The sequence below is a fragment of the Stylophora pistillata genome, chromosome 11 (assembly GCF_964205215.1).
Source record: "Stylophora pistillata chromosome 11, jaStyPist1.2, whole genome shotgun sequence".
In the NCBI taxonomy this organism is placed as follows: domain Eukaryota; kingdom Metazoa; phylum Cnidaria; class Anthozoa; order Scleractinia; family Pocilloporidae; genus Stylophora; species Stylophora pistillata.
This window is the reverse complement of record NC_142529.1, coordinates 23,831,918-23,858,665: the sequence shown is the minus strand read 5'-3', so window position 1 is coordinate 23,858,665 and position 26,748 is coordinate 23,831,918. Positions and strand designations below refer to the sequence as shown.

Below are 26,748 nucleotides of genomic sequence, written 5' to 3'. Positions count from 1 at the left end.
CTTAGGTTAGAGATTAAGTTAAGCAGTTCATAAAGCAGGCTTACAATCCTTCATGCCGTGTAAGTTTTCGTCGTCTTGATCAACTTCCAATTCCAACATCCGCCGACTGAAGACCACAGCGCTTGGCTTTCTTGATTTATCGCATTCTTTCCTTGAACACAAATTCTTCCGGAGGACTCCATAGTAAACTCTGTATTCTCTATCTTCTTCCTTTCTCGAGTATCGTCTTTTTCATCTCTTTCTTCTCTCCAGATATCGCAAGGTCAAAAGGTCATAGCCTTGTCACATCATAGCTTCCACAAGTTCAGTCAGCAAGCCACGAGGGTAAGCCCTCGGGCAAATCTCTTTTGTACTTCTCACAAGCCAGCTTTTATACATTTACTTTAGTTATCTAGAATGTTCTATCACTATTTATAGCGTACTACAAGTTGTACTATTTTTGGAAACTGCTGAGTCACATGAAAGAAGTTTCTGGAATATTACAGATTATAGATAATTCAAGAAAAGTCTGGGATTGCGTGACAGATTCAGTAAAAATAATTCGATCCTCGTAACAGTGTGTTTTGGTGCCAATGGTACCCAGTTTGGATCCTTCTACCTGCCATCTGGCGGAGGGCTTGTCGCTACAAAGTTGGTCCACTTGTATGGTTACGTGTCCTGTGATGTTAAACTTTCCCAACACTGGTCGTTTTGGGGGTGTGGTCAACATAGAGCTGTAGCACAAGAAGTTGATGTTGTCATAACAACATCGGACGACAAAATCATTTTTCCGCCAGGAGAGTTCAATGATGTACGCCCACCGACCAGGCAAGTGGGTCAGGGTTCCCGGATATAACTCAGCATCCAAAGAGATATTGTGCTGACCCCATTTACCGAGCCTTATCCAGTACTTGCTGGTCAGCAGATACGCCTCTGGTACGGTGAGGATATGCAAAATTACACTGAAGGCGACAACGGAGAAAGGGTTTGTTGTGATGTCTATGCTCTGTTTCAAGAATGAGGCATTCAATGAAGTTGTCGTTTTCTTATTGGCCACGTTTCTATTAAGTTACATTAGATGCAATAATCAATGCAATGATCTTATTGAAACGGTTGTATTCCAAGTTGTTTTTGTTTTTTCATCGGGCAAGTTTCCATTTTTTTTCACATCCCCGAACACCTGTAAATTTCGCTTTTAGTTATCGTTGTTTTTATTGGTTTCAACAGAGATAGCACAGGTGCCACTTCACATGATGATGGTGTAAAACAAGGTGATAAACTATTAATTGTATGACTGGCCAAAAATTCATAAGGAAAATAAATAAACATAAAACGATTTTTTTTCTTGTTACTTTTCTTGTTTTTGTGACCTTAGAAGACACGAGTTTATAGAACAATTACCTTTCCATTTCCTCGAAACAAGCAAACCAAAATCCTCGTAGTGATATGTTGAATTAGAACTATATTTTCATGGAAAGTTTAGATTTGAGAATTTGGTTTTTAGTCCATAAATCCTTAGCTCATATTATTCCTTCTTCTCATTACCCAGCTGGTTAAAAATATATTGGGTAATGCTGATACCAGAAGGGCACTTGTGAAACAAGAAAGGCTACAAGCTTTCAAGTTAGATTCTTATCCATATAATTTGGACATATCAACAAAGTTGAAGTGGTAAATTGGCCACCGTAACGATTCCAAAAGCTGACGTTCTGAGCGTTAGCCCTTCGTCGGAGCGAAGGGCTAACGCTCGAAACTTCAGCTTTTGGAATCGTTACGGTGGCCAATTTACCACTTCAACTTTGTGGATATATCCAAATTATTTCGTTACTCCCACCGACGCAGCCCCAAACAGTTTCTTTCGAAACTATCAGCGTTTATTCATTCTTATCCATATAATTTGACAAATAACTTCTTCAAGAAACATCTTTCTCTCCGTCATTCTCAAGGTCAAAATCAACCACTTTTCTTATGTTTTATTTGCACACATGACGCTATCTACATTGATGATCCTTGCGGTTCGCAGGACACGTGTTGCAGAAGAAACCATGTATTTACCTGGCTCACTAAAGTGTCTCTGTGACTCAGTCGTAGTGCATTGGAGCACGAATCCAGAGGTTTGAGGGTCGCCGGATTCCCCATTGGGAGTTTAAAACTTTTTATTCACTACTTGTTCTCAAAAGACGGGAAAAAACTTGCTCTCCTTCACCACCGAACCCAAGTTTACCCTCTTGCTTATTCTTTCCATATCATCGTTTTACACGTTGTTTGTCCAGAAGAAATAATATGGCTTTGTTTCAGTTTGCTTGGTTTACCAAAAGAATTTTGCATTCCCTTGAATTTACACATCAAAAGAAAGTTGAACGGTTTGTTAAAATTAGATTGAGTAATTTATCAGACTTAAATCAATCAGAAGATGATATCAGAATGTCATGATCTAAGGTGGATTACACAGGATAGCCAACATTGAATCTGCTGTTATTAGCACTTGGGTCATCAACCACAGGACGGTGTCGAATGACATCTGCCGTATAATTTAAGGCTGTGTTAAGGATTATAAAGGCTGAAAGTTTCTAAAGAAACTGTGGTGCTACGTCGGTGGGTGTAACAAGATAATTGGTTATATCAACTAAGTTGAAATTGTAAATTGGCCACCGTAACGAATAAAAAAGCTGACGTTTCGAGCGTTAACCCTTTTGTCAGAGCGAAAGGCTAAAGCTCTGACAAAGGGCTGACGCTCGAAACGCCAGCTTTTTTATTCGTTACGATGGCCAATTTACAATTTCAGCTTAGTTGATATAACCAATTATCTTAAGGATTATAAGACAGGAAACATAAGGATAAAATTACTTCCCCTAAGGTCGTCGAAACGTCAGTCACTGCTGACCACTTTCCTTCTCTAACGCGGCTGCTCAGGGGCCGACCATTTAACTTTTGAGGGGGGTGATTTCTGGTCATCAAGAAATTTTTTTCTAGCAATCTGCTGGGCAAGATATTTTTTACCGTTCTAAATGCTCTTTTTTTCTGTTACATTTGGGCTGCATGTAATGTTTTTCTTCCAACACGCGCTTCTAGGAAATTTTTTTTGAAAATCAACCACCCCCCCTCTCAAAAGTTAAATGGTCGGCCCCTTAGACAACACGCTTTGTTGTGTATGTCACCGCGGTGACATTTCTACGAAAGCCGAGAAGGGACTTCATACTTCAGACTTCAGACTTCAGACTTCAGACTTCAGACTTCAGACTATAGACTTCAGACTTCAGACTTCAGACTTCAGACTTCAGACTTCATACTTCAGACTTCATACTTCAGACTTCATACTTCAGACTTCATACTTCAGACTTCAGACTTTAGACTTCAGACTTCAGACTTAATAAAGGTGACTGTAGAGTTGAAGATTTAAGCCTTCACAGTCCACGAAATTAGACTTCAGACTTCAGAATTCTGTCCTCAGTCTTCCAAACGTGAAAAAAACATTTTGAATCCGTCAGTGTGCGTCATCATGTTTCGGTAAGTGAGTGTCCCTGATCCTTACTTGTTTTAATCATTCTATTTAAGACGCGAGTGAGTGGTACTTTATTTAACGTTTACTATGTTCTGAAACAGGTTGCTTCATCTTATCTTCCTTCTAAACACGCCATGTCTAGTGCAGAGCGTTTTACCTGTCTACACACCTGCTCTAAACAAACACTCTGGCTTTGAAAGAGAAAATGCAGTCAGACGCTACTTCTCTCAAGGATTTACCAACGCTGAAATTACTGGCTTTTTAGCTTTACAACATGGCATAGCACTCTCAGTGCGTACTTTAAAACGAATTTTACAACGTTTGGGACTTAAAAGGGCGAGATACGACAACGAATCGCCCCTTGAGCGAATAGTGGTTGCCATTCTGGAAGAATTGGAGAACTCGTGTGGTTCCTTTCTGGGCTATCGTCAACTGACGAGGCGCTTAAGGCGAAAGTACGATTTGCAAGTAAGAAGAGATACTGTCATGAAATCCCTTCGGGTTTTAGACCCTGAAGGAGTGGAGCGTAGTCAAAGACGTAGGCTAAAGAGACGAAGATACGTCACCCCAGGGCCAAACTTCTTATTGCATGTTGACGGATGGGATAAGCTTGCGCCTTTTGGCTTTTTCGTTCATGGCGCAGTAGACGGCTTCTCAAGGCGAATTCTTTGGTTAGAAGTCGGTTCCACGAACAAAAATCCCAGGGTTATTGCCTCAAACTACCTAAATGCTATTCTACAACTTGGAGGGGTTCCAAGAAGGATGCGCTGTGACAGGGGAACCGAAAACACAATCATTGGCACTCTTCAACAATTTTTTCGTTGGCATGACGATGACCATTTTTCTGGAAGTGGAATTTTCATTGAAGGAAAAAGCACCGGAAATCAACGCATAGAAGCTTGGTGGTCTAAATTTCGAGAGGGTGGAGGGGGATGGTGGATAAACGTTTTTAAAGACCTCCGTGATTGTGGTTTGTACCATGACGATTACCTCGTCACGAAATGTCTCATTTTTTTTCTTGCCTATCCTTCGCCAGGAATTATATCTTGTAGCAGAGTTGTGGAATACGCATAACGTTCAGCGACAACAACGACTGGAAGTGGAGGGTGGAAAACCAGACGTCATGTTTTTTACACCCGAAATCTATGGAACACACTACTACTTGGTAAATGTGAACATCGACGATGTAAATATGTGTAAAGAGATGTATGCTGAGAATTGTGTCGACCATAACGAGGATATAGAAGAGTTAGTGAGACTGATCAAACCAGATTATTCTCCACCTTTAAATGAACGCGAGGCTCTTAAACTATACTCTGAGATTATCCAATTCCTTAAACTGGATCACCTAATCTGACAGTTGCGGTTTTCTTTCACCGCATTGTATCAGCTTTCGAACATCGTCTTGAGTTGACTCGTGTAGGAAAAGCAGAGAACAAGTTAAGATAAAGCAACAGTTTATTATTAATATTATGTTATCTGTATGTAGCATTTTCATGCCCTGCAATCAAGACATTTCAACTACTTTTTATTTAGGATAACGTTCAGAATAACTTGTCGTAACTAGAATTAATGAAAGCCTGCCATTCTAACAGAATATAACGTTGTTAGTGTTACTTACGTTGATGCAAATGTTGAATGGTCAGTTACGGAGTCTATGGATATTATAACTAAAAATCTCAACAATAGTATAACGAAAATTATGGATCGACAACCGCCTAATTGTTGTTTTTTTTTTTCGACGAGAGCCTCTAAAATTTTCATTTAAATAGCAACCATCCTGTATCTCTACTCCCAATTGCAAGTGACTGAAACACAACATAAATCAACAAAAGCTCATCCTCTGTGATTCTGAGTCTTTTTTCTTAGTTTTCGATCATGTCTCAGTTTTGTTACGAGATTTATGGCTTCTATCACAATTACAAGCCAGTTTGTAGATCATACAATACTTAAGCAGAACCTGAAATGTAAGCTATTTTGACTTTTACTTCTTTTGACCTCTGTAGGGCTGGTTAAGATTGCTGAATAAGGATCACTCCATAAGGGTCTTCTACACCCTATCTTAATTCTCTTTATGTACTTGAGTGGTCATAGTTGAAGCTTACATGGCTTCCAATGGTTACATGGTTTGCATGGATTCCAAACTCGTCAAAACATGTTGTTCAACTATGCCTTCTTCAAGGCAGGCAAAACGAGGAGAAGAGGAAGGGCGGGGAACTCCCGAGAAATGAAGTTCAACATGGCGGTATTTTTAAACCAGATCAATCAACATCTTGACTGATCTCGACGCAATTTTAAGTAACTTATGTGACGGTCGATGAAATAACACCTCAGTAGACTTTCCTAATACTCCTCCTTACTCAATTAAGCATATAAGCTCTACTTGTGTCCTTTAACAGAAATCGAAAGAAACATTAACATTGAAATAGTGAAAAATTAACAAAACTTTTGTCTTGTAACGACACAATGAAACTTGAGCAAGGCAGTTTCCTGATAGACTACAAACAGATCACACATTTTAGTTCTTTAACGCCAAAATGCATTAATTTGGCGTTGAATTAAATACCACGATTAAAGTACTGCATGGCTAGAAATCGAGGACAGTCAGCGGACTTAAATTTGGGCTCACATTCGCGGAATTTAAATAACAAATGTGGTTGCACAAAAAGCTTCTAAAATTGCCTTTTATCGTGAGGTAAATAATTTAACCACCGTCGACTTTTTTATTGAGAAAAGAAGCAACACATATTCAGGACAGGGACAATTTTATGGAATTGAGCGGTTTATTTGCAAGATAAACCGTAAACGAGGGGCAAGTTAATTTTCATAGCAGTCAATTTTCAAAATTTTACATTTTGCACGATTTTGAAGCCTTCAGCACCCGTAAACAGCGGCATTGATTTTAAATAGCTAGGTTACAAAGCTAGTGATAATAACGGCTTGTTTTCACAGGGTAGCGAAGGTTTCAGCCGGTTCAACAATTTAACGAGTCGACATCGGATTTTTCAAAATTTTTAGTAATCAGAATTGTCGACAATTCGGAATATTTTTTTGCTGAACAAAGGATGCCTTGTTTGCTTTAAAATGGGCTGTGAATTGGTCATCAGTCTTCGCAGATGAACTTACGATGTGTGGACTAAGTAATTAAACGAAGAGCCACGATGGACTTAAACGGAATGGAAAAGGGTATTCAAGCGCAAGGTAGAGACGGGCGCTAATGCCGCTACAACGTGTCCATAAAATGTGTGGCTCGGGAAGAACTTTGGTACATCGCTGTAGTTTTATATTTGACGTGAGTAATCTTTGGAGTACATTCTCACGTTATTCGATGTGCAGAACGTGACCTTGCACCTTCGTAGCCTCACTGTGGAGGAATTTCAAAATTCTGTCATACAAAACCTTTATCAAAAAGCCACTTTCAAAAAGCACCTCAATCACTAATAGTGCGCATGCTTCGCCGCCATACTGTCCTCGATTTCTGGCCATACAAGCATTTTTCACACTGACTTGAGATTTGTCTTAGCCTTTACGGAAATGCATTTACAAGGTCTATAGCACGTGGCCTCAATTCTGTTTCATACTTGAAACAGTCTACGAGAATGCCACGGAGGGAAGCATCAACTGTTTCTGGCGAGAACTCTATTGAGCGAGGACATTCTTTCTTTCTCATGATGGCAATGAGAGATTCAACGTCGCTTTCTGCATCATCACTTTTCCTGCCAGCAGCTTCTTCCTTACCTTCTAACAATTGTTCCCAACATTCCCTCTCGGTGAAAAGCTCAACGAATGTACATGCCAACGACCAGACATCTGGATGGACTGCGGCTTTCTTCCTCTCAAGCAGACATTCGGGGGCCATATAAGAGGGAGTTCCTCACATTGCTTAGCTGGTCGTGTGAGTAAGGGATTGCGCGGACTTCAGTTTGCTCAAACCCATGTCGCACAGCTTTGTGATGTGGGTTTTCTCGGCTACCAGCACATTAGCAGGTTTTATGTCGCAGTGAAGAAGAGGAGGTTTCAAATTATGCAAGTAAGCAACAGCTAACGAAACTTGCCTCCCAACATCATACTTATTGCAGCTTTGAAGCGTGAAAGTGTCAGAATTTTCGTCATCGTTGAAGAGTAATTCCTCCAAATTTCGCCCATTTATAAGTTCCGAGACCAGGTAAATAGAGTTTTTCAGATATGAAATGGCCATAATTTGCACAGTGTTTGGGTGGCGAATCATGCTGTGAATTCGTACCTCCGTTTCCACGACTATCTGAAGGCACTTGGCGTTTCTTATTTTGACATGCTTCACTGCGACCTCGGTTCCGGCCCACACGCCCTTGTACACGACACCAAAGGAGCCTCGGCCAAGTTCATCTTTCGCTGAAAAGTTTATTTCTCCCTTTTCCACTACAGGCAGTTGAGGGACGTTCGCCTTGGCACTTGTGTCGAATGCAGAGACGCTCGGTGGTCCCAAATCACTTAAATCGCAAACCAAGACTGGTTCCGACGTCGTCTTTTCCTCTCCGCAGTGTACCGCGATATGGTAACTACCTGGCGAAGAAACTGGTGGACAGCAATGTTTGTTTCCTGCTTTGATCTGAATTCCATCACGATACCACACGTACCATGCATTCGATGACATATGGCAGGATGATACAACTCCCAGTATCAGCTGTTTATCATCGTAGCCCCAAACCTCTGATGGAGGGTGTAAGATAAGGCTACTGGATTGCGCATCTGCGTTAGGGAAGACTACCTTGAATCCTTCTTCAGAGGTTGGATCGTCACTCCGTTGAAGAAAATATTTTTCACCTTTAGAAATGTCGACAACGTTAAAGCCAAAGTCCAGAGGGTCAAAATCGTTAAACGCCATGTCTTGAATGGTAGGATCTTCAAAAGAGTAGACATCGTAGCACTGTGCTCTTCAGGATGACATAACTCTCAATACCACGTCAGCATATGACGAGTTTGTAGCGCTTTCATAGGTGATGTACAGTTTGTTGTCACTGACAGTTTGATAAGGGAAAGGGCTTTTTCCTACCTGGCTCTTTAACACCAAGATATGGCTTTGGCTTTCTTCTCGTGCTGACGTCTTTGGTGTGCTAGTCGCCGCGAGATTCTTGAAATCTCCAGATATCTTTGTTTCACCAGCACCCATAAACACGTCTTGTATTTTAAACTGAAATGTGTCTCGCTTTCTGTGAGCTTCTTCCTGTGAAGCATCATTCGCCGGTCCCTCTGTTCCGTCTCCTACGAATGTCGACATCAAGTAAACGTTAAATCGACTAGCAAATAGGCCACGTGATTTCAGATACTCTTGAAAGGTACAGGTTTTTCCATCGCTATCAGTGAACTCTGTTATCCTTTCCTGTGCGTAGTTACCTAAATGCAAACACATATCGTCTAAGTAGATAGCGCTTTCTAAGCAATAGCGAAAATCAGACCTGAAAAAAATCAGGCCTGTACGGGATTCGAACCACTGACCTCTGCGATACCAGTGCAGCGCTCTACCAATTCAGCTAACAAGCCAACTGGGAGCAGGCCGTTAAGTTGATTCGTAATTTTGGTGATAATTCGGTGATTTTTTTCAGGTCTGATTTTCGCTATTGCTTAGATAGCGCTATCTACTGCGAGGATCGTGCATCATATGTATCTAATACCGCAGTACAAAATATATGAACTTCATATATTTCATTGTATCTCACATATCGTCTAAGGCACCAAACTTAGACCTTTGTTCTGGGAAGAAAAGCTTCCTGGCATTTGCCTTGAGAAAATCCACCGAGATTTTATCGTCATCAATGTAGGTGAACTCACGGATACCTCCACCGTCTTTCAATCTTACCTGTTTAAACTTAGAGTTAACAGAGGAACGATGAAGCCAGCCGATATACATTTTTCGTTGCTTTACTGTCTTCTTATCCACTTGAGCTCGAGCGGCGTTGGTTTTCCGTTTCTCATCTTTAGCTCCACCTTTTCTGATTTTTTCGACTAGATTCCTGTTTCTGGCCTCTTTTTGAACTGCATAAAAAAAAAAACACGAATTACGTCGCATTACAGACAGTTTCTTTTTTCATTAACAGAAATCTGACGAAAGAGAAAGAGCTCAAAACTCCTATGAGCTTTCTTTGGGTGAGCAGCCCCAGCGGTCAGCTTTGTCTGGGTGTTTTCCAAAGCGACTGCAATCAAGTTCTGTGTAGAAAAGCGAATTCTTTTAGCCCCGTAGTCCAAAAGGATTGTAAAGTAATGACGCACTAATGAAAAGCATTTCCCGATCATAAGGGAGAAATATGGGATTACATACCTTCTGATATCTTGGCTTCACTGATTTCAGCTGTTAAAGCCTTTATCTTTCCTATATGACCTATAGCCAGTCCCAAGCTTTCAAACTGAGTATCTGTAATCATTTTCAAGGTAAGCATACTGTAAACCTGTTAAAAAGTAATGAAGGCGTCAAGCTTACCGATTAACACGAATAGACAGTTCACCACAATCATTCTTTATCATGCAGTGGAATTTATTATGATCTTGTAATTATGTTCTTTTAATTTCTTTAATTTAATTTCTTTAATTCTTTTAATTTCTTTAATTTCTTTTAATTTTATTATGTTCTTGTAATTTCATCGTTACTCTTGTTATTATCTTTGCCAAAATTATACAAATACGATGGCCATTCATGACCACTAATTTACGCTTTAGTTAAACAATAAAACATCTTAGACATGCCAGCAAATTACCCATTAAACTACAGAACAACCAACCACCATAAAGGCATAAGAGTAACAACCCCAAAAAGTAACGACATTTCACAGTTTAAGCAAGTTACAAATTTAGAGACCCCCACCTCGAATTTAACGATTGTATACATATTTCCGATGTTTTCACATTTGTATCTATTTTAATAAATTTTAGTAGCCCATGTACCGTACACAGTTTATTTACCCGAAAGTAACGATCCTCCGAAAGTGGCAATAGGGTCTAATAAGAAAAGGCCTCAAAATCCGAAAAAGAACGAGGGTCGTTACCCACGTACTTCACGGTAGCTATTTGATCATTCAATCTCCCTTCAACGATTGAAATGTACCTTGTGTTGCTCAAGTATTGCTTTCAACTCCTGCATAGCGGAATCCTTCACGAATAGGACCAGCTGTAAGACGAAATGGGGAGATTTACTAGTCTGTCGCTGTCACGCAGCATTGGTGAGTCACACAACAGAGTTAAGGCATTTGAGAGGTTACTTTCGATGCGATTTTATTTTAAAATGTATGAAAACTGCTTACGGTCAATAAAAACCAAGATTTTTACATTTACGCACTTTTACTAGGCACTTCTTATAGTATTAATAATTCAAAAATTTACTTTGCGAGTTAGATTTTATACTGCGTTACATAACGTTGCTCTTTTAACTCTCGTCCTTTATGGACAAGCTAATTATCTTAATAAGGCCCGGGTCGCATTCCTGCTTTTACTTTTGTTCCTTTGAGTGGATAAGATTTTCGTATTTAGGTCGACTGCAGGTCACAGTTTTCAAATAACTAAATTACCGGCAGTTTTATATTTTGCTCAAATTTAAGGAATCGAAGAAACTGTGGACATTCCCCGCAATACTTTGAAAAAGTTCCATGGTTGTCAGTTTTTAAATCAACATAGGAGAAGATCCGCGTTGACTTTGTTTGTTCTGTTTGCGCAAAAATGATAAACGACGAAAGTGAAGTGACAGTGATAGAAGTTTCTAGAACTTTTCCAGCGCTAATCGCCCCAGCGTTAAATCTTATTTACAATCATTTCATATTTTTCATGTAATCAACTGTAAATCATCTTGTGACACAAGAGTTCGACTTGTGGTCTATAAATATCTGCTGGATGGCTTTGTACTTCTTATTCGACATATCATAGTTTGCATATCATCAGTGAGATTTCTTAGTCTTGAGAAAAGTATTAAACTGCCGGTCATTTAGTAATTTGAAAACCGTGACCGGCAGTCGACCTAAAAAATGACTAAGTGTCACAAATCATTGTTTCGCTCCCCGAGCCGAGCGTAAACCAGACTTGCTATCTATAAAGCTTTCCTGGATCGCTCGGCACTTCTTAATCGATGTATGATAGTTTGAACTGGATGGGTCTCTTTGAATCTTTAAATTTGAGCAAATTGTCAGACTGGCGGTCCTTTAGAGCTCTGAAAACTTTGACCTGCTGCCGGTCAGTTGGCCACAGCGTAAAAACTTCGTGAATCGAGACTCTCAAAACAAATGTTGCATTTGAAAATTACAAGCGCTTGTAAAGTTTCAGTACCTAGTTCCTCACAAAATTTTTCACTAAAAAAGAGCCAAAAACTATGCCTGCAGGCAATACGAGGTGAGAAATAAAAAAAATGATTTTTTGGTGATTCAAATAGAGGTGAAAAGACAGAGCAATAAATAACAAATTTACTTACATCGTCATCCATGTTGGCAAATAACAACAAGGAATGAAAAATTGGAGGACTAGGGCCCAGGGAGAGAAGTCTGAAGTCTGAAGTCTGAAGTCTGAAGTCTGAAGTCTGAAGTCTGAAGTCTGAAGTCTGAAGTCTGAAGTATGAAGTCTGAAGTACGAAGTCTGAAGTCTGAAGTATGAAGTCTGAAGTCTGAAGTCTGAAGTCTGAAGTCTGAAGTCTGAAGTCTGAAGTATGAGGTCTGAAGTCTGAAGTCTGAAGTCCCTTCTCGGCTTTCGTACATTTCCTCTATCAATATCGTTTGCTTTGAGAATATCATCACAAAATTATCAAATATTCACATGATGACAAAAAAGATACGGTCCCTTGAGCTGGCTTTTACATCAAAATAGTTAAGATTAAGATTTTCCGCGAGCCTCTTTGCCAGAACACGCAGCTTCTGAAGAAAAGAACAGAAAGCGGTTAAAGTAATCGCCAAAGATATCCCTTTTAAAAATATTGGTTGGAGTTGTATCAGTATATTACCCAGGTCATTATCAAAGGAACGGATATATTCTCTTTCATTATCATCTTTAATCTCAGAAAAAAAAAGTTATTTTCACTCGATTTCTAATATGCTCTGAACAGTAAAATCCATGAGTTTTACAGTGAAGCACAGAAAATCATGAACGCCAGAAATACCGGTACACTGTACTTGGGTTGTTTTGTAGGGAAAAAATCCTATCCCTTGTGAGAAAACTAAACTTAACTGAAGCGCAAACAGCTACAGCGACGAGTTTGTGGTTTACACTTGGATGGTGATACGCTCGAGACAATGAAATCCACGTGCTGTCATGTTGCAACTATCATGTAAAAAAAGGAACTATCACATATATAGCAGTTATCAATACTTAATTCCGTTTTCAGCTGAGATAAGTTTTCACTGATTGTTTGTCAGGAGACAATTCATATCAAGCCTGATCGCTCAGCCTGTTGGTTTCTACGTTAACGTGATATCAAGACGTAAATTAGCGATAAAAGACGAAGACTGGTTGACAGCTACAACCAAGAGAAATTCTTAAAATCTCACTGAATCACTAGCCTTATCGTTTTTGGAATAAGATGTGATCTTTTGTTCCGTCACGTGGAATCCATTAAAGACGACATAATGGTACATTTCACCCGCCCCTAGGAGAGAAATTATAACACAATAGTCTAAATTGAATGGATCAAGCAACGCAGGTGACTCCGTGAAGAGGATGAGTGCGTGACCAGAAAGGTTGGTCCTGGGACTACGACTGCGTGAACAGCAAACAACATTGTCTTACTGCCTAATCAGGATAAATCTCAAGCAAATGCATGACTACAAAGGCCTGTCCGAAAATGCGTCCCAGTTTTGGAAAAATCTAGAGAGAGTGGTTCAAAGACCAAGCAAAAAGATTACAGAGGGAAGCAAAATAACTGAATGAGAAAGGGTGAAGTGTGGACGCTTTCTCGTCCACAATATTCATTACACTTGCGCTTGAATTCGATTCTACACTCGTCAGACAGAGAGCGACTACAGTTAGAGTTGATTTCTCCGAAGTAGGCCCAATTTGATCAAGTGTTCCACAAATATAACCAAAGAGGTAAAAGCTAACTTAAAGAAATGGAGTTATTACAGTAGATAGTTTAGTTCTCGATCAAGACCTGGAAATGTAGATTGTTAGAACTTACTTTTAATGCAAAGCAAGAAAACTGGACTGAGAAGTGTATGTGAATGACAGAGCTGAATAGCATTTCATTATTCAGCTCTGTGTATGTGAATAGCAATTTTTTGTTTTTAAATGCAATGTCCCATGGGTACCACTGACAGGAGGACTGCAGGCCGGAAACGGAAGTTAAGCAATATCACAACAGGTTGCCGATGAGAAAATAAAGTGGAACAAGCAAATTTGCTCAAGCGCGGGAAAAGCCACGTTAACAAGTGCTGACTGGTTTTAGTTATGCAACTGACTGATCGACGAAATTAGCGAGCAAGATTTAAACAAAACTAATTCAACTTGAAACTTCTCTGCTTCTTACCGTGCTTTTGTGCTTTAAGTCTGATATAAACGTTATGGAAGTTGCCATTCTCCACAGAATGTTCTCCAACTACACACATGTACTGCGCACGCTCTCCGTCTAACACGCATGTGCGGTGTCCTCTGTTTTCCCATGCCACGATAGGTGATATACCAGCCACAAGGATGAGAAATAACATGTATTGCTAGAAAAGGGTGAGACATGAGCTTCGTATTTGGAGAGTAAACATTTTAAAAGTGTAAATTCTTGTATAGTTACCGAATATTTTTACTGCCGCTCTTGTAAGTGAATTTCCCATTGATGCTAATGCCTTGGTAAATCAGTGAATTACGTCCGCGATATATATCTTATTAACCAAGCACGAGGGCCGTACCGGGAGAATATTGACCCGAGGTCTTGACAGTACGGACCGAGCGCAGCGACGTCCGTACAAAAAAGACCGAGGGCCGATATTCTTCCAGTATCGTCCCTAGCAAGCTTGGTTAATAAGAGATATATTATACGACTGAAGTTCAAAGGGACACAAGTGCGGTATCTTTCCGCACCATCCGGGACAATGCCCGGTCCAATACTTAGAGAATATTGGACCGGCAATGGAGCATTTGATTGGTTGATTTTAGTTATTGACCCTCTGACTGCCCGAGTCGTGTAATAATAATTGTTATCTAAAGGAGTGCGATCCAAAAGACATTCAAACTCTCTCACTCCCCAGATATAGAAGCTAAATCTGTTTTTTAAAGACTTTAAATTTGTTTGTTGGCTTTTCGTCAGGGTCTGGTGCTCTATCGAGACAAAGTATCATTTAACATAATAAACTTCTAATTCTCATCACCTGTCGCTTGGACAGTGTACATAAACATTGAGAAGAATATATTATATGATCATCCAACTGCAAGAGAAGTTTAGAAAAGATGTCGCCTACTCATCTTCTAAACTCAGTTCGGAAAATCTATCTTATGTAGCTTTCATCAAAATCTTTTCATAGGTCAAGCGGTAGAGCTTAAGAGCAATAGATGAAGATTCAATCAAAATGAAATTTGCTCGCTGCATTTAAAAATAATCACAATCATAATGACCTAAAATTAAATCCTTCTGTTTATGCGTTATTAAAAAAACTGTTATGTAACCGATCAAATTCAATGAGATGAAAGGCTATAGAAAAAAGTGCATGAACTAAGTTCCATAAGTCATATGAGTAAGTCGAGAAGAGAAATGTTTCATTTTATGAATAAAAATATATATTATGATATAATACTGTCATCTTTAGAATCATGATAGCCGCTGTTTTAAAATTACCCCAAAAAGAAACATTTATGAAAAAAAGACCTCACCTTTTAGAATGATTTTGAGTTTATAGTCCAACAATTAAGTCCAATAAACTTTGGTTAGATGACCATTTGTTTTCTGATTTATCGATCAGGTTTATTTTTCTCCTACTGTAGATAAGAGCATTACAATTGTTATGCAGAAAATATCATTTCATTTTCTAGCTTTCAGTCTCGTTAGTCATAGCATAAAAACACAACGAAATCTTTCTGCCTCCAAAACTCCCAAATGTCTAACTCAAAGACAAATCAAACTTGGTTTCATCTCCTACCGGACGTGGTGTGATTTACTTGCGAAAAAAAGTGTTTGAGGATTTTAAAGTAAGTACGATTTATAAGTCATAATACGTTACATATTATGTTTGGTGTCACTCCAGCGTTATAATATATACTTCAATTTCTCCGACTGCCTTTTACAGTTACCTTTTCAAAGACAAGCCGAAAACATTATTTCAATAGCTTTGTTCTTGTAACTCAAATGCTATATGATGATTTTCAGCTCTAATGGAAAGACGTAAGAACTATTGTGCCACGACAAATGTACTGAATTTAGCTCCAAGAGTTAATTTACATATAATATCTCTAATATTTCGAAAGGAGAGTACTGCAGCCGAAGAAGAGAATTACCAATCCGGGCTTGAATGCAAAAGGCTCAATAAAGACACCAAACGCTCGGATTCCACGGCTCTACTCTAATAATTTGTATAAAAAAGATTTGGTTTAATTTACGATTGGCCTGTTCCATTGTCTAACTGAACGGAACACTCTAATCCGACAAACTGCGCTGTGATTGCAGTTCTATACCGACTGATATAGCGGATACGCAACTTTAAAGTTACCAATGAATAAAGGCTGATAGTTTCGAAAGAAACTGTTTGGGGCTGCGTCGGTGGGAGTAACGAAATAATTTGGATATATCAACAAAGTTGAAATAGTACATTGGCCTCCGTAACGATTACAAAAGCTGACGTTTCGAGCGTTAGCCCTTCGTTCCGACGAAGGGCTAACGCTCGAAACGTCAGCTTTTGTAATCGTTACGGTGGCCAATTTACCATTTCAACTTTGTTGATATATCCAAATTATTTCAAATCTTCGAAGCCCAGCTGAGTAGCATTATTTTGTTTAATCTCAGGCTTCATTCAAAGGAGTTTTTACCGTTTTATTTAATCGCACAGAATCAGATTCGATTAACAGAGGTCGGAGTTCTTGCTAAATGTGGCGTGAAGTAGCAGATTTTTCAACGACAACACGTCAGCTTTCATTTCAGTTTTATTTAATTTAATTACGTTTTATACCAACATATTCTTGTGATTTGTCACCCCACATTAACACAATCGAGTTGTTATCAAAGAGTGTACCAAGTGTCACGCGTGGCCGACAAATTTAACCCGAGAGCGAATACTGTTTAAAAAAAAGAGATGACCACTGTAACTTAACGACTTTCTTCCGGTGGTAAATAATAATGTAGAATAAAGGTCGAGTCTTTTTCATGATAATTCGTTAGAGTTCTTTCTGTCTTCTCATCATAGATATTTTAGTTATTTTGCGCCTAACGATTTATTTCATTGTCAAGCAATTCGTTTTGCTGCCAGTCACACGATCAGGACATTTAAAATACACCGGCACGTCCTCAAATATAAATGATCACTCTGCATAACTAATATTTTCTTGTTTCATTTTCCATTGGTTGTAGTTTGAAGCCTTAGTGTGGGAAAAGTTCTAGAGGAGTCTGAGGGTAAGTATCATTTGTTATACATAATCAGGTCTTGCATATTTTCCGCTAATGGTTATTACAGTTGTAAGATATCAAAATAGGATTCCTTTCTACAGGTCAATTGGTGAAAAATAGATTCTTTCAGTGACGAAGTTCTAAAGAGTGAAACTTTTATTTGTGAACATGTTTTGATGACACTTCGCTGGAATTGCATCCTTGATGAAATGCCACAATGAAAGATATTACAAATAGAGCGACTCTCTCATTAGCATTTATGATAAAAAAATAAATTATATTTACGATTTTCACAAAATACCCAACGAATAAGAATAGCTCATCATATCACCTTTAAAGGGTAACGGTGAGATTATACCAAATTCTCCTTAATGTTTGACAAGGAGTTGTCCAGTAGCTGTAAGTGAGAATTAAAACACTCAAGCTTAAAGAGCAGTTAAGACGCGAAACCACATTTTACTCCTAGATTCTGAGGTTAAACTCGAGCAATAAATGTTGCGAAGCTTAAAGCTGATTTTTAGTCGAACTAAGCGAAACATTTGTTAAATAAACTGTGAGTAATTCACAACTGTCGTTTGTAAGGTGGATTTAATCGGCTATAGTGGCAGGCATCTAAAGGAGAGTCGAATCGAAACAAACTTGAGTCCAAAAATATTAGAAATTAGTGACAAAACATTTGCAAAGCTCAAAATATTGTGCAGAAAACGCATCATGTGAAATAAATGATAACTCCAGCGAAATTCTTAAAAACCAAACATGAAAAATGAGAAATCTAGGCTGATTGGTATGGCGAGGCTATTTCTCATTCTGTTCTTGTCCTTGAGAAAAGATTATTAGATTTAGATTTGACATCTTTTAATAAGGTTGTGAAGCCTTTAAAACCTTAAAGAAGATTTTCTTCGCTTCAGTGGAACCGTGATCGATTCAATATTTCATTTTCTTCATCGTCTTATCCAGCGTTAAAATTAGACGGCTACGTGACTCATCATTTTTATTTAAGGGGTGCAAATCTGAAGTGTAAAAAGCACAAAATTAGCATGTTATACGCCAAAAGCAAAAGTTCTTTTTGAAAACATTTTTTCTCGGAAAGGATGCAAAATAAAACCCCAGTAATTCACAGTGACAACCCTCAATTTCTTGTTTCTGTTTTAAGCAGGTAAGGTTTATTATCTATCCACTCCTTAGATACCTGCATTATATTTTCTTGGTATGGAAAGTATCGCTGAAATTATTTTTCCTTCGGTTTCTCCAATCATAGCAGTCAAAAACCTAAATGCGGCTTGCTCATTTCTCCAAAGATAAAACATGTGCTTTTGAGATGGTTCTGCATAATTTTCCTGTGGTTGCAATTTGATTGGTTTGCGTGAAGAAAGAGTTTTCACTGACAGGAGTTTGAGGGTACTTACGATCTCTCTTTCATGATATGTTTTTTAAAACATGTGAACAATTTCTATCCAATTTTACAATATCAAGATAAGTTAAGATAATAAATATACAAATTTAATGCTCTATTTTCACTGGCCATTTACAGGCCCACGTCAACTGATGCAAATATAGAGAATTTTATAATTTTAGGTGTGACCATGTACAAATTATACCGCAAAAGAATAACACCGATGATTAAGCACTCCAAGATATAAAAAATAGCTATTTCACTCCCATAGTGATTAACAAGCATATTCTATCCAGTCTTTAGAATTCTGCATTATATTCTCTTTGTATGAAAAGTATCGCTAAAATTATTCTTCTTTCGATTTCTCCAGTCATAGCATCAAAAAACTAAATGCGGCCTGCTCAGGTCTCCAAAGATCAAACATGTGCCTTTGAGTTGGTTCTGCATAATTAATGCTAACTTTGTTTTCATTTTTCAGCGGTCGCGATTTCATTGGTTTGCGTGAAAAAAGAATTTTGGTGCTGAAAAAATATTTCACAGGAGTCTGAAGGTACGCACGATTTCTCATTCGTGACATCTTTCAAATGTTTTATGTACAATTAATTTCCAAATTTCATGATCTAATTTAAGTGCCTATTTATGGGCCTACTTCAACTGATACAAATATAGATACTTTCATAATTTTAGGTGGGATCATGTACAAATGATACTGCAAAAGAATTACATCGATGATTAAAAGCTTCAAGATATAAAAAAATTGCTATTTTACGCCCAAGTGATTAGCAAGCATATTCTCAATACAGTGTGAAAAGAAAATCTAACAAAGGTGATGAGAACCGGCTTGACGGTGTGACCCTTTCTCGCCATTTTACATTCTCTTTCGTCGTTTCAAATTTGAAGAACGTTCGATTGCCGAAATCAGATTGAAAATGTATTGACAGGTCCTTATAGTTCTTGCGCTACAGAAAAATAAATTAGCTTGACAAATACAGCAGGCATTTCACAAACGTGCATACTAGTACAAAAATTCAAGAACTGCTAAGAAAGGTAGAATAATGAACACAAATTTAGCTTTATGTGTCCTACCGGGAGCGTGTCATGACTCCTTTAATCTTGCGATCGAGTTCCTGAATCTTTTGTTCAACCGAGAATTTTTTAGTTCTGTTTTTAATCGGTCAGGGTTATATTTTGTTTGGTGTTCAGATTTTTGTAATATTTTTTATGTAGGACAGGTATCATTTCATTTTTTTCCTTCGGTTTCATCGGTCGCTTAGTACGGCATGTTCATGTCTCTAAAGATATATAGTCCGTAACTGATGGTTCTGTGTAGTTAATGCTCAAATATTTTTATTTTCCAGCGATATTTAGAGTAGTTTGAGGTAAGTACAATTTATAATGCATTTTTTCTGATATGTTCTGTTAAGAAACATTTATATTTTAGACAATTTATTACTTATTCCTTTAATTAAACTGCCTTTTGAGGGATCTTCGTACGCCTCTATAGATTATGATACTTTCAGTGTACATCACATCTTTTCATTAATTGTTACTTATTTATGTACATCACAACCTTTTGGGTGAAAAGGTGAGAAAATACTTGAACTAAAACAATCTCTTCAAATTCTTGTAACTCAATTCTTTCTCAAACTTTTCACATAGGGGCCCTCCTCGGACACACACGCGAGAGAGCCGTAATGAAGAAGATGGATAAAGTCATACAAACTATCCATATAGGTATTGTTGTTGCCGAGTTTCTTCAAAAGACTAAACGTAATCTACAGGCAATTAAGTTATGCGAGGAATGCTTGCTTTTATTGAACAACTCGGCAATGGGTATGGAAGATCGGATCCCCAGAACGTTTTATGCAAAGAGCAATTTAACATTGTTACATGCATATTCCGACATGTCTGATGACGCAAACGCAGAAAGATACGCCAGAAAACTTCTCTCCATGTCCCATGACTTTGGTGACACAAAAGGAGAAGGGTTCTTTATGCTAACACTAGCAATGATAAACAGCAGGCAAAGAAAGTTTAAAGAAGCAAAAAAACTTTATGAGAGGGCAATCGGAATCATGAAAGCAACTGGAGAAAGAAAATTAGAGGCCCTTGGTTACTTTGCTGCAGGAGATCTTTTGGAATCACTTTATGAATATCAGAAGGCTAAAGAATATTTCGAGAAAGTACTTGCAATCAACATGGAAATTGGTGACAAGAGAGGAGAAGCAGGAAGCTACGGAAACCTAGGAACTGTGTCATGCTCACTCGGTGAACTTCAGAAGGCTAAAGAATATTTCGAGAAAGCACTTGCAATCATCATAGAAATTGGAGATGAGGATGCACTGGCCTGGACCTGCATAAGCCTGGGAACTGTGTTACAACCACTCGGTGATTGTCAGAAGGCTAAAGAATATTACGAGAAAGCACTTGCCATCAGCATGGAAACTGGTGATAAGACTGTACAGGTAGTGACCTGCAGAAACCTAGGAAATGTGTTACACTCACTCGATGAACATCAGAAGGCTAAAGAATATTACGAGAAAGCACTTGCCATCAGTACGGAAATTGGTGATAAGCATGAACAAGCTTCGAACTGCAGAAACCTAGGAACTGTGTTAAGCTCACTCGATGAATATCAGAAGGCTAAAGAATGTTACGAGAAAGCACTTGGCATCAGCATGCAAATTAATGATAAGAGAGGACAAGAAAGCAGCTACGAAAACCTAGGATTTGTGTTATACTTACTCGGTGAATATCAGAAGGCTAAAGAATATTGCGAGAAAGCACTTGCCCTCAGCATGGAAAATGGTTATAAGAGAGGAGAAGCAGCCAACTGCGCAACCCTGGAAAATGGTTATAAGAGAGGAGAAGCAGCCAACTACGTAACCCTGGGAAATGTGTTAACCTCACTCGGTGAATATCAGAAGGCTAAGGAATATCTCAAGAAAGCACTTGCCATCTCCATAAAAATTGGTGAAAAGAGTGGGGAGGCATGGATCTGCCGAAGCTTACAAAAATTGCTACGCCAACTCGGTAACTATCAGAAGGCTAAAGAATATTCCGAGAGAGCACTCGCCATCCACATAGAAATTGGTGACAAGGGAGGAGAAGGAAACGACTACCTTAACCTAGGATCTCTGTTGCTACCTTTTGGTAAATTTCATAAGGCTAAAGAATATTACGAGAAAGCACTTGCCATCTACGCAGAAACTGGCAATAAAAAAGGACACCTCTGTTGTTACGTGGGCCTTGGATTGACACTTTGTGAGCTTGGAAAATGTCGAGACGCAAAGGAATATGGTGAAAAAGCTCTTTCTATCGCTACAGAAATCGGTGACCGAGAATGTCATGCAAAAGCTTTGAATATCTTAGGCACAGTATTTGAAAAACTTCATGACTATCAAAGGGCTAAAGAATATTATGAGAAACAACTTGCTATCAGCAGAAAACACGTCAGTAGAGAAATCGTGGCAAAAAATTGCCAAGAGCTGGGAAAAGTCTTTCTTATGCTTGGAGAATATGAAAAAGCCAACGAATACCTTGGAAAAGCTCTCGCGATAAACTGCGAGATTGGAGACATATTGAACGAGTTTTACACCCTGCTCAGTTTATCGGTTTTGAGGATACAGCAGTCAAATTCCCCGGAAGCATTTTTTTATCTTTATCAAAGTATCGCTAAATATGAAACATTGCGGAATTTTCACCGGGAAAATGAAGATTTTAAACACAGTCTTCTAGAAACGGTTGGAGCTGTGCCTTTCGAGATATTCAGAATACTGCTCTGTACTGCTGGAAATCCTCAAAAGGCACTTTATGTTGAGGAGCTTCGACGGGCTAGATGTCTGGCAGACCTAATGGAACGAAACTTTTCCGTTGAAAATCACATCTCAGCTGATCTGAGATCATGGTTTGGGATTGAAGAGATTGTGAGCAAAGAACGTAATTCTGCATTCCTGTACATTTCGTTTGATACACGAGACGTCTCTCTCTGGGTTTTGAAAGCAAACGGAGACACTTTGTTTCGAAAAGCCGAAAATGTCGACGACGAAACTCTCATGGATGAGAAAGCTTTTGATTTGAATAGTTATTTCAACAAAAGTATCCGCGGCTTTGGCGTTTTACCCCAACAGAAATGCGAGGATCGGTCTTTCAACGAATCTTTGCAGATTTTACTTCACGATGAAAGCGAAGCAGATTTGAGAGGCGAACAAGCTGAAGACACTGAAAGAATGCTTTCTGTATGCTTCAAACTGATCATCGCTCCAGTGGCAGACCTACTCACCGAGCCAGAAATCATCATTGTTCCCGAACGTAGCTTGTATCGAGTCCCATTTGCAGCCTTACGCGACCAACCAGGCGGAAAGTCTTTATCAGAGACCTTCAGGCTCCGCATCGTCCCTTCTTTGACGACTTTAAAGCTCATTCAGGACTGCCCAGTAGATTATCACAGTCAGACAGGTGCACTGGTTGTGGGAAATCCCAAGGTGGGCAGGGCGCGTTACAGGGGAGATATCCATGACTTCATACCACTGGCCTGTGCGGAAAAGGAAGCAAAGATGATCGGGCAACTGTTGGGTGTTCAGCCATTGTTAGGAGAGCGTGCCACAAGAGAGGCGGTACTTCAAGAAATAAGTTCAGTGAGTCTGATTCATATTGCTGCTCATGGTAAAGCCGACAGAGGCGAGATTGCCCTTTCCCCTAGCCCTGCTACGAGTAATATCTCAGAAGAAAAAGACTACCTTTTGAGGACCTCTGATATTTTACAGGTTAAAGTACGAGCCAAGCTTGTAGTGCTCAGCTGCTGTCACAGTGGGCGTGGAGAGATCAAAGTCGAGGGAATCATTGGAATAGCTCGCGCGTTTTTGGCATCCGGTGCACGTTCAGTGCTGGTGACACTGTGGGCCATAGAGGACGAGGCAACAGAGCAGTTCATGAGGCATTTCTACAGACACCTTGTCGACGGATTTAGTGCCAGTGAATGTCTTCACCAGGCCATGAAGAGGCTGAGGAAAATCGGCTACACCAAAGTTTCCCAGTGGGCTCCGTTCATGCTGATTGGAGACAACGTGACATTTAACTTTAAGGAAGAAAGGTTAGTTATATTCCCAAGTGATACCACCAGCATTTCACACCCTACAGAAGGTGGTTCAAGCTAAGATGACCAGAACTTGTGTGTGGGCGTGTACGCTTTGATTATTGAAATGTTAAAAAAATCTTTTTACTCTTGTGTAGATGACGGAAGCGAAATAGATTGGCTCGAGAGTGCCAAATAACGTTTAAGGAAATTGAGTTGAGACATGGGAAGTGAACGTTTTAACACTATCAGAATGACCATTTAAAACTTTAGTCCGAAGATGACGGTTTGGTAATGATTTTGGCTAAAGAATTTTTGATCTATTTACTTCTTATTCATTATAGATCTACAGATATTTTGTTTTGTTTATTTTATGCCTGTTTCTTTTTGTTGGTTTAGGAAGGACGAATTGGAAGAGGAATGAAGCATGAAGCCTAAAGGGAACATTCAGCAGAGCTTTTAGTTAATTCTATTGCTGATCATGAACGGTTTCACATTTATATATAACATACAATTAGTCTCTAAAAATGAATTTCGAGAGAAATTAGAATTTTTCTTTTCATAAAATGCTTCTCCCAAGACAGTAGTTAAGCAGTTACCCTGCAGTGGTTACATAATCTGACTTATGTAACTTAAGTGATTGGTATTTTTGCTGCCCCTTGAACTTCACTTGGTATAAATGAAGAAAAACACTTTTCATGGGACATTTGTATATAAGTCTTGCCGAGGGTTCGTCCGGAAAAGACCTAGCAAATTGAATTTAACCTCAACTTTTTTTTAATCGGAGTCATAATTGCATTTTTTTCTTCAAGTTGGCAAGGTTTGAGCTATTTGAACTACCTTTGGTAAAAGTGAGAAAAAAATTATTGAAGAATTTATCAGTTAATGTTAAAAAAATGGACCCATTATGTCCAACAGGCTCGTAAAAAAATCGAGAACAGACGAAAAAGTTGGATATTTTCAACTAAGTTTAACTGGGGTCATAATGTAAGAAACAGATATGATTGATATTTACAAGGAGTAATTTTCCATTTTAGCTGATCGAGTGGATCATCTCTTTTTAATTATGCATAGTTATTATCGATGAGACGTTTGAAGTGATCAATTTTTTTCCGTAAATTAAAGCAGGATTTCAGTAAACTTATACCTCTCTCTTCTTTGCTTTCGTAGATATTCGATTAGCTTTCCTTCACTACCGAAACAAACTTATATTGGCCTCCCGTACAATTCCCCAAGCAATCAGTGTAACCATGGAAACGAAAGCCGTTACTGTTCCAATGTAAAATCGTTTTCTACTCAGAATAACAACGAGCTCTGCCAATTGATAAAAACTTTGAATCAGTTGCAGCTGGCTAATTTGGCACGATCAAATAGATGAGGTCGATCAAGTTGAGAGAAGTACCAATTAGTTTGTGAAATGAAACCAGTGATTTCTACGTCAATCACAGGGCACAATCAAAAAAGTCATTACACATCCCAGAATGCTTTTCACCCTTGAAGAAAAGTTATTCCTATTGTCTCTTCCATAAACAGGAAAATTAATCGTTGATCGAAAAGAAAAAAAACACCCGTTGCATACTACCGTAAATAAGTAATGAAAAAAGGAAGTGAGAGTCAGTTACAAAACTGCGTTCGTCCTCCTTGAAAAAGTAAGTTGCTAACCGGTAATTTTGATTGCATAAATAGGCTCTTAACGTTGTACAGAAAGAAACAAAAAAACAAAACAAAACAAAACACACACAAAAAAAAAGAAAAACGGAAAAGGATAAGAAAGAGCTGAGAGTATATTGGATCTTTACATCACACTTTGAGTTAACGCACCAAGCTTAATCTAAAGTTTTGCCGGTGAGGTATTTTTAGCCCTATTTAAGCCAGCTTACCGATTCTTACACTCGCACTTTCAGAGGGATAAACGCTAATTTCACTTACTGTTTCCTTCAACCATTTTAAACGGATAATTAACAATTATTCCACGAGCGCGCGTTGGATATGAGATGATAGATAGCCAACGAGGCGCGTAGCGCCGAGTTGGCTATAATCATCTCATATTCAACAAGCGCGAGTGGAATAATTGTTTTATTAACAACGCCCCCAAGAAATTATTATTTTGTAAGAAGAAACTGGATTTTTTAGCTCCCTTTTGATTTTAAGGTGATGCGTACGCTTACCATATTTGTAGATTATGGTATATTGGCTGATATATCATAATGGCTAAGCCAATAAAAAGTCTTGAATTGCATTATCCAATGATCCAGTTTTTAATAATATGGGTTACACTGAAGCCTCCGGTTAAATATGGCTTCTGGCTTCTCAAGGATTCAAGGATTCAACCGCCTCCCAGTTAGCTCAAGGGATAGAGCGCTGGACTGTTTTGCGGGAGGTCGAGGGTTCGAGCCCCGGCCGGGCCGACACTCAAGGTCTTAAAACAAGTGAGAAGAATATGCTACCTTTCTATATTAAGAAATAGTTAGATACTCTGGTCTTCTCGGATGGGACGAATAAATGGAGGTCTCGTCTCCTGCAGGGTTAGGGGTAGGAGACGTCAATTTCCCACGCACGAGATTACTGTGTGATGGATGTCCTCCCCTAGAGTGGTTGCTGGGTGGGAGTTGGCCCTGAAAAGCCCCCTTGGGGAGTGGTCGATTAACATTTGTATGTATATATGATTTCAAGCGCTTTCAGCGCCTTAAAACCCATCGTTGCTGTTGTCGTTTAGAGTATTTCACCTCGTCCCAACTCGCTACAATAACCTTATACGAGCTTTGTGACGTCAGTTCTCGCGCGCATTAGTAACAAAGCTACTCGAGACGCAAAACGTTGTCTTTCGCGTTGCATTCCGGGTTTAACCTTTTTAAAGCGTTTTAAACTGAAAGTGCGCAAATGAGCTGCTGGTAGTCTGTGCAGTCCCTCTTGGAATGAAGGGAGCTTCAGTGGAGAGAAGAGATTAGGCACGACCTAGACAGAATTTGAATTCCTTGCTTCTTCTTTCGGTCATTGAAACCCTCGACTCCCCTATTTACTGTGGACAAATTATTTTTGCCTTTTTACTGTGGCACTGTTTTGAGAACTATATGAAATGCAACATGAATAAGAGTTCATTCTCGTCACCTGCCGTAACCATCACCGTATCTATATTACGAGATATCAATGTAGCAAACGAGTGAAAGCTTTAAAACAGTGCCCAAGATAATAAACATAACAATTAATTGCCATCGGAAGCTAAAAGTATTGTAAATACAGTGGTTACAAGCTTTTCTGTCATTTGAAAGCCATACAACCAC

At 38.9% G+C, this 26,748-nt stretch overlaps 3 protein-coding genes and 1 long non-coding RNA gene across 6 annotated transcripts; 2 read left to right on the top strand and 2 right to left on the bottom strand.

Moving 5' to 3' along the window:
* Window positions 1-1,763: 1,763 nt before the first annotated feature.
* On the bottom strand, window positions 1,764-26,164 carry LOC148720714 (cation channel sperm-associated auxiliary subunit theta-like). Its single transcript, XM_088739380.1, has 9 exons — window positions 26,136-26,164; window positions 25,734-25,786; window positions 25,397-25,426; window positions 24,693-24,781; window positions 19,671-19,685; window positions 13,947-14,130; window positions 12,985-13,070; window positions 12,264-12,342; window positions 1,764-2,500 (listed from the first exon to the last, which is right to left on the bottom strand). Exons 1-9 carry the CDS (start codon window positions 26,162-26,164, stop codon window positions 2,424-2,426), a joined length of 642 nt encoding a protein of 213 aa, XP_088595506.1. The 3' UTR covers window positions 1,764-2,423.
* On the bottom strand, window positions 4,928-10,386 carry LOC148720716 (mitogen-activated protein kinase kinase kinase 7-like). Of its 3 annotated transcripts, XM_088739747.1 has the most exons (3): window positions 9,777-10,379; window positions 9,318-9,493; window positions 4,928-8,854 (listed from the first exon to the last, which is right to left on the bottom strand). In XM_088739747.1, exon 3 carries the CDS (start codon window positions 8,343-8,345, stop codon window positions 7,365-7,367), a length of 981 nt encoding a protein of 326 aa, XP_088595873.1. In that variant the 5' UTR covers window positions 8,346-8,854; window positions 9,318-9,493; window positions 9,777-10,379; the 3' UTR covers window positions 4,928-7,364. The 3 variants fall into 3 exon arrangements, with proteins under 3 accessions (XP_088595873.1, XP_088595874.1, XP_088595872.1); XM_088739748.1 differs by having other exon boundaries at window positions 9,318-10,386; XM_088739746.1 differs by having other exon boundaries at window positions 9,318-10,379.
* Window positions 15,390-18,944, top strand: LOC148720715 (uncharacterized). The gene is made up of 3 exons (XR_015993136.1): window positions 15,390-15,592; window positions 16,965-17,006; window positions 18,872-18,944. It is a non-coding gene; the product is annotated as an uncharacterized LOC148720715 (long non-coding RNA).
* LOC111344240 (uncharacterized) lies at window positions 20,088-24,597 on the top strand. The gene is made up of 2 exons (XM_088739084.1): window positions 20,088-23,485; window positions 23,867-24,597. Exons 1-2 carry the CDS (start codon window positions 20,088-20,090, stop codon window positions 23,889-23,891), a joined length of 3,423 nt encoding a protein of 1,140 aa, XP_088595210.1. The 3' UTR covers window positions 23,892-24,597.
* Window positions 26,165-26,748: the final 584 nt, after the last annotated feature.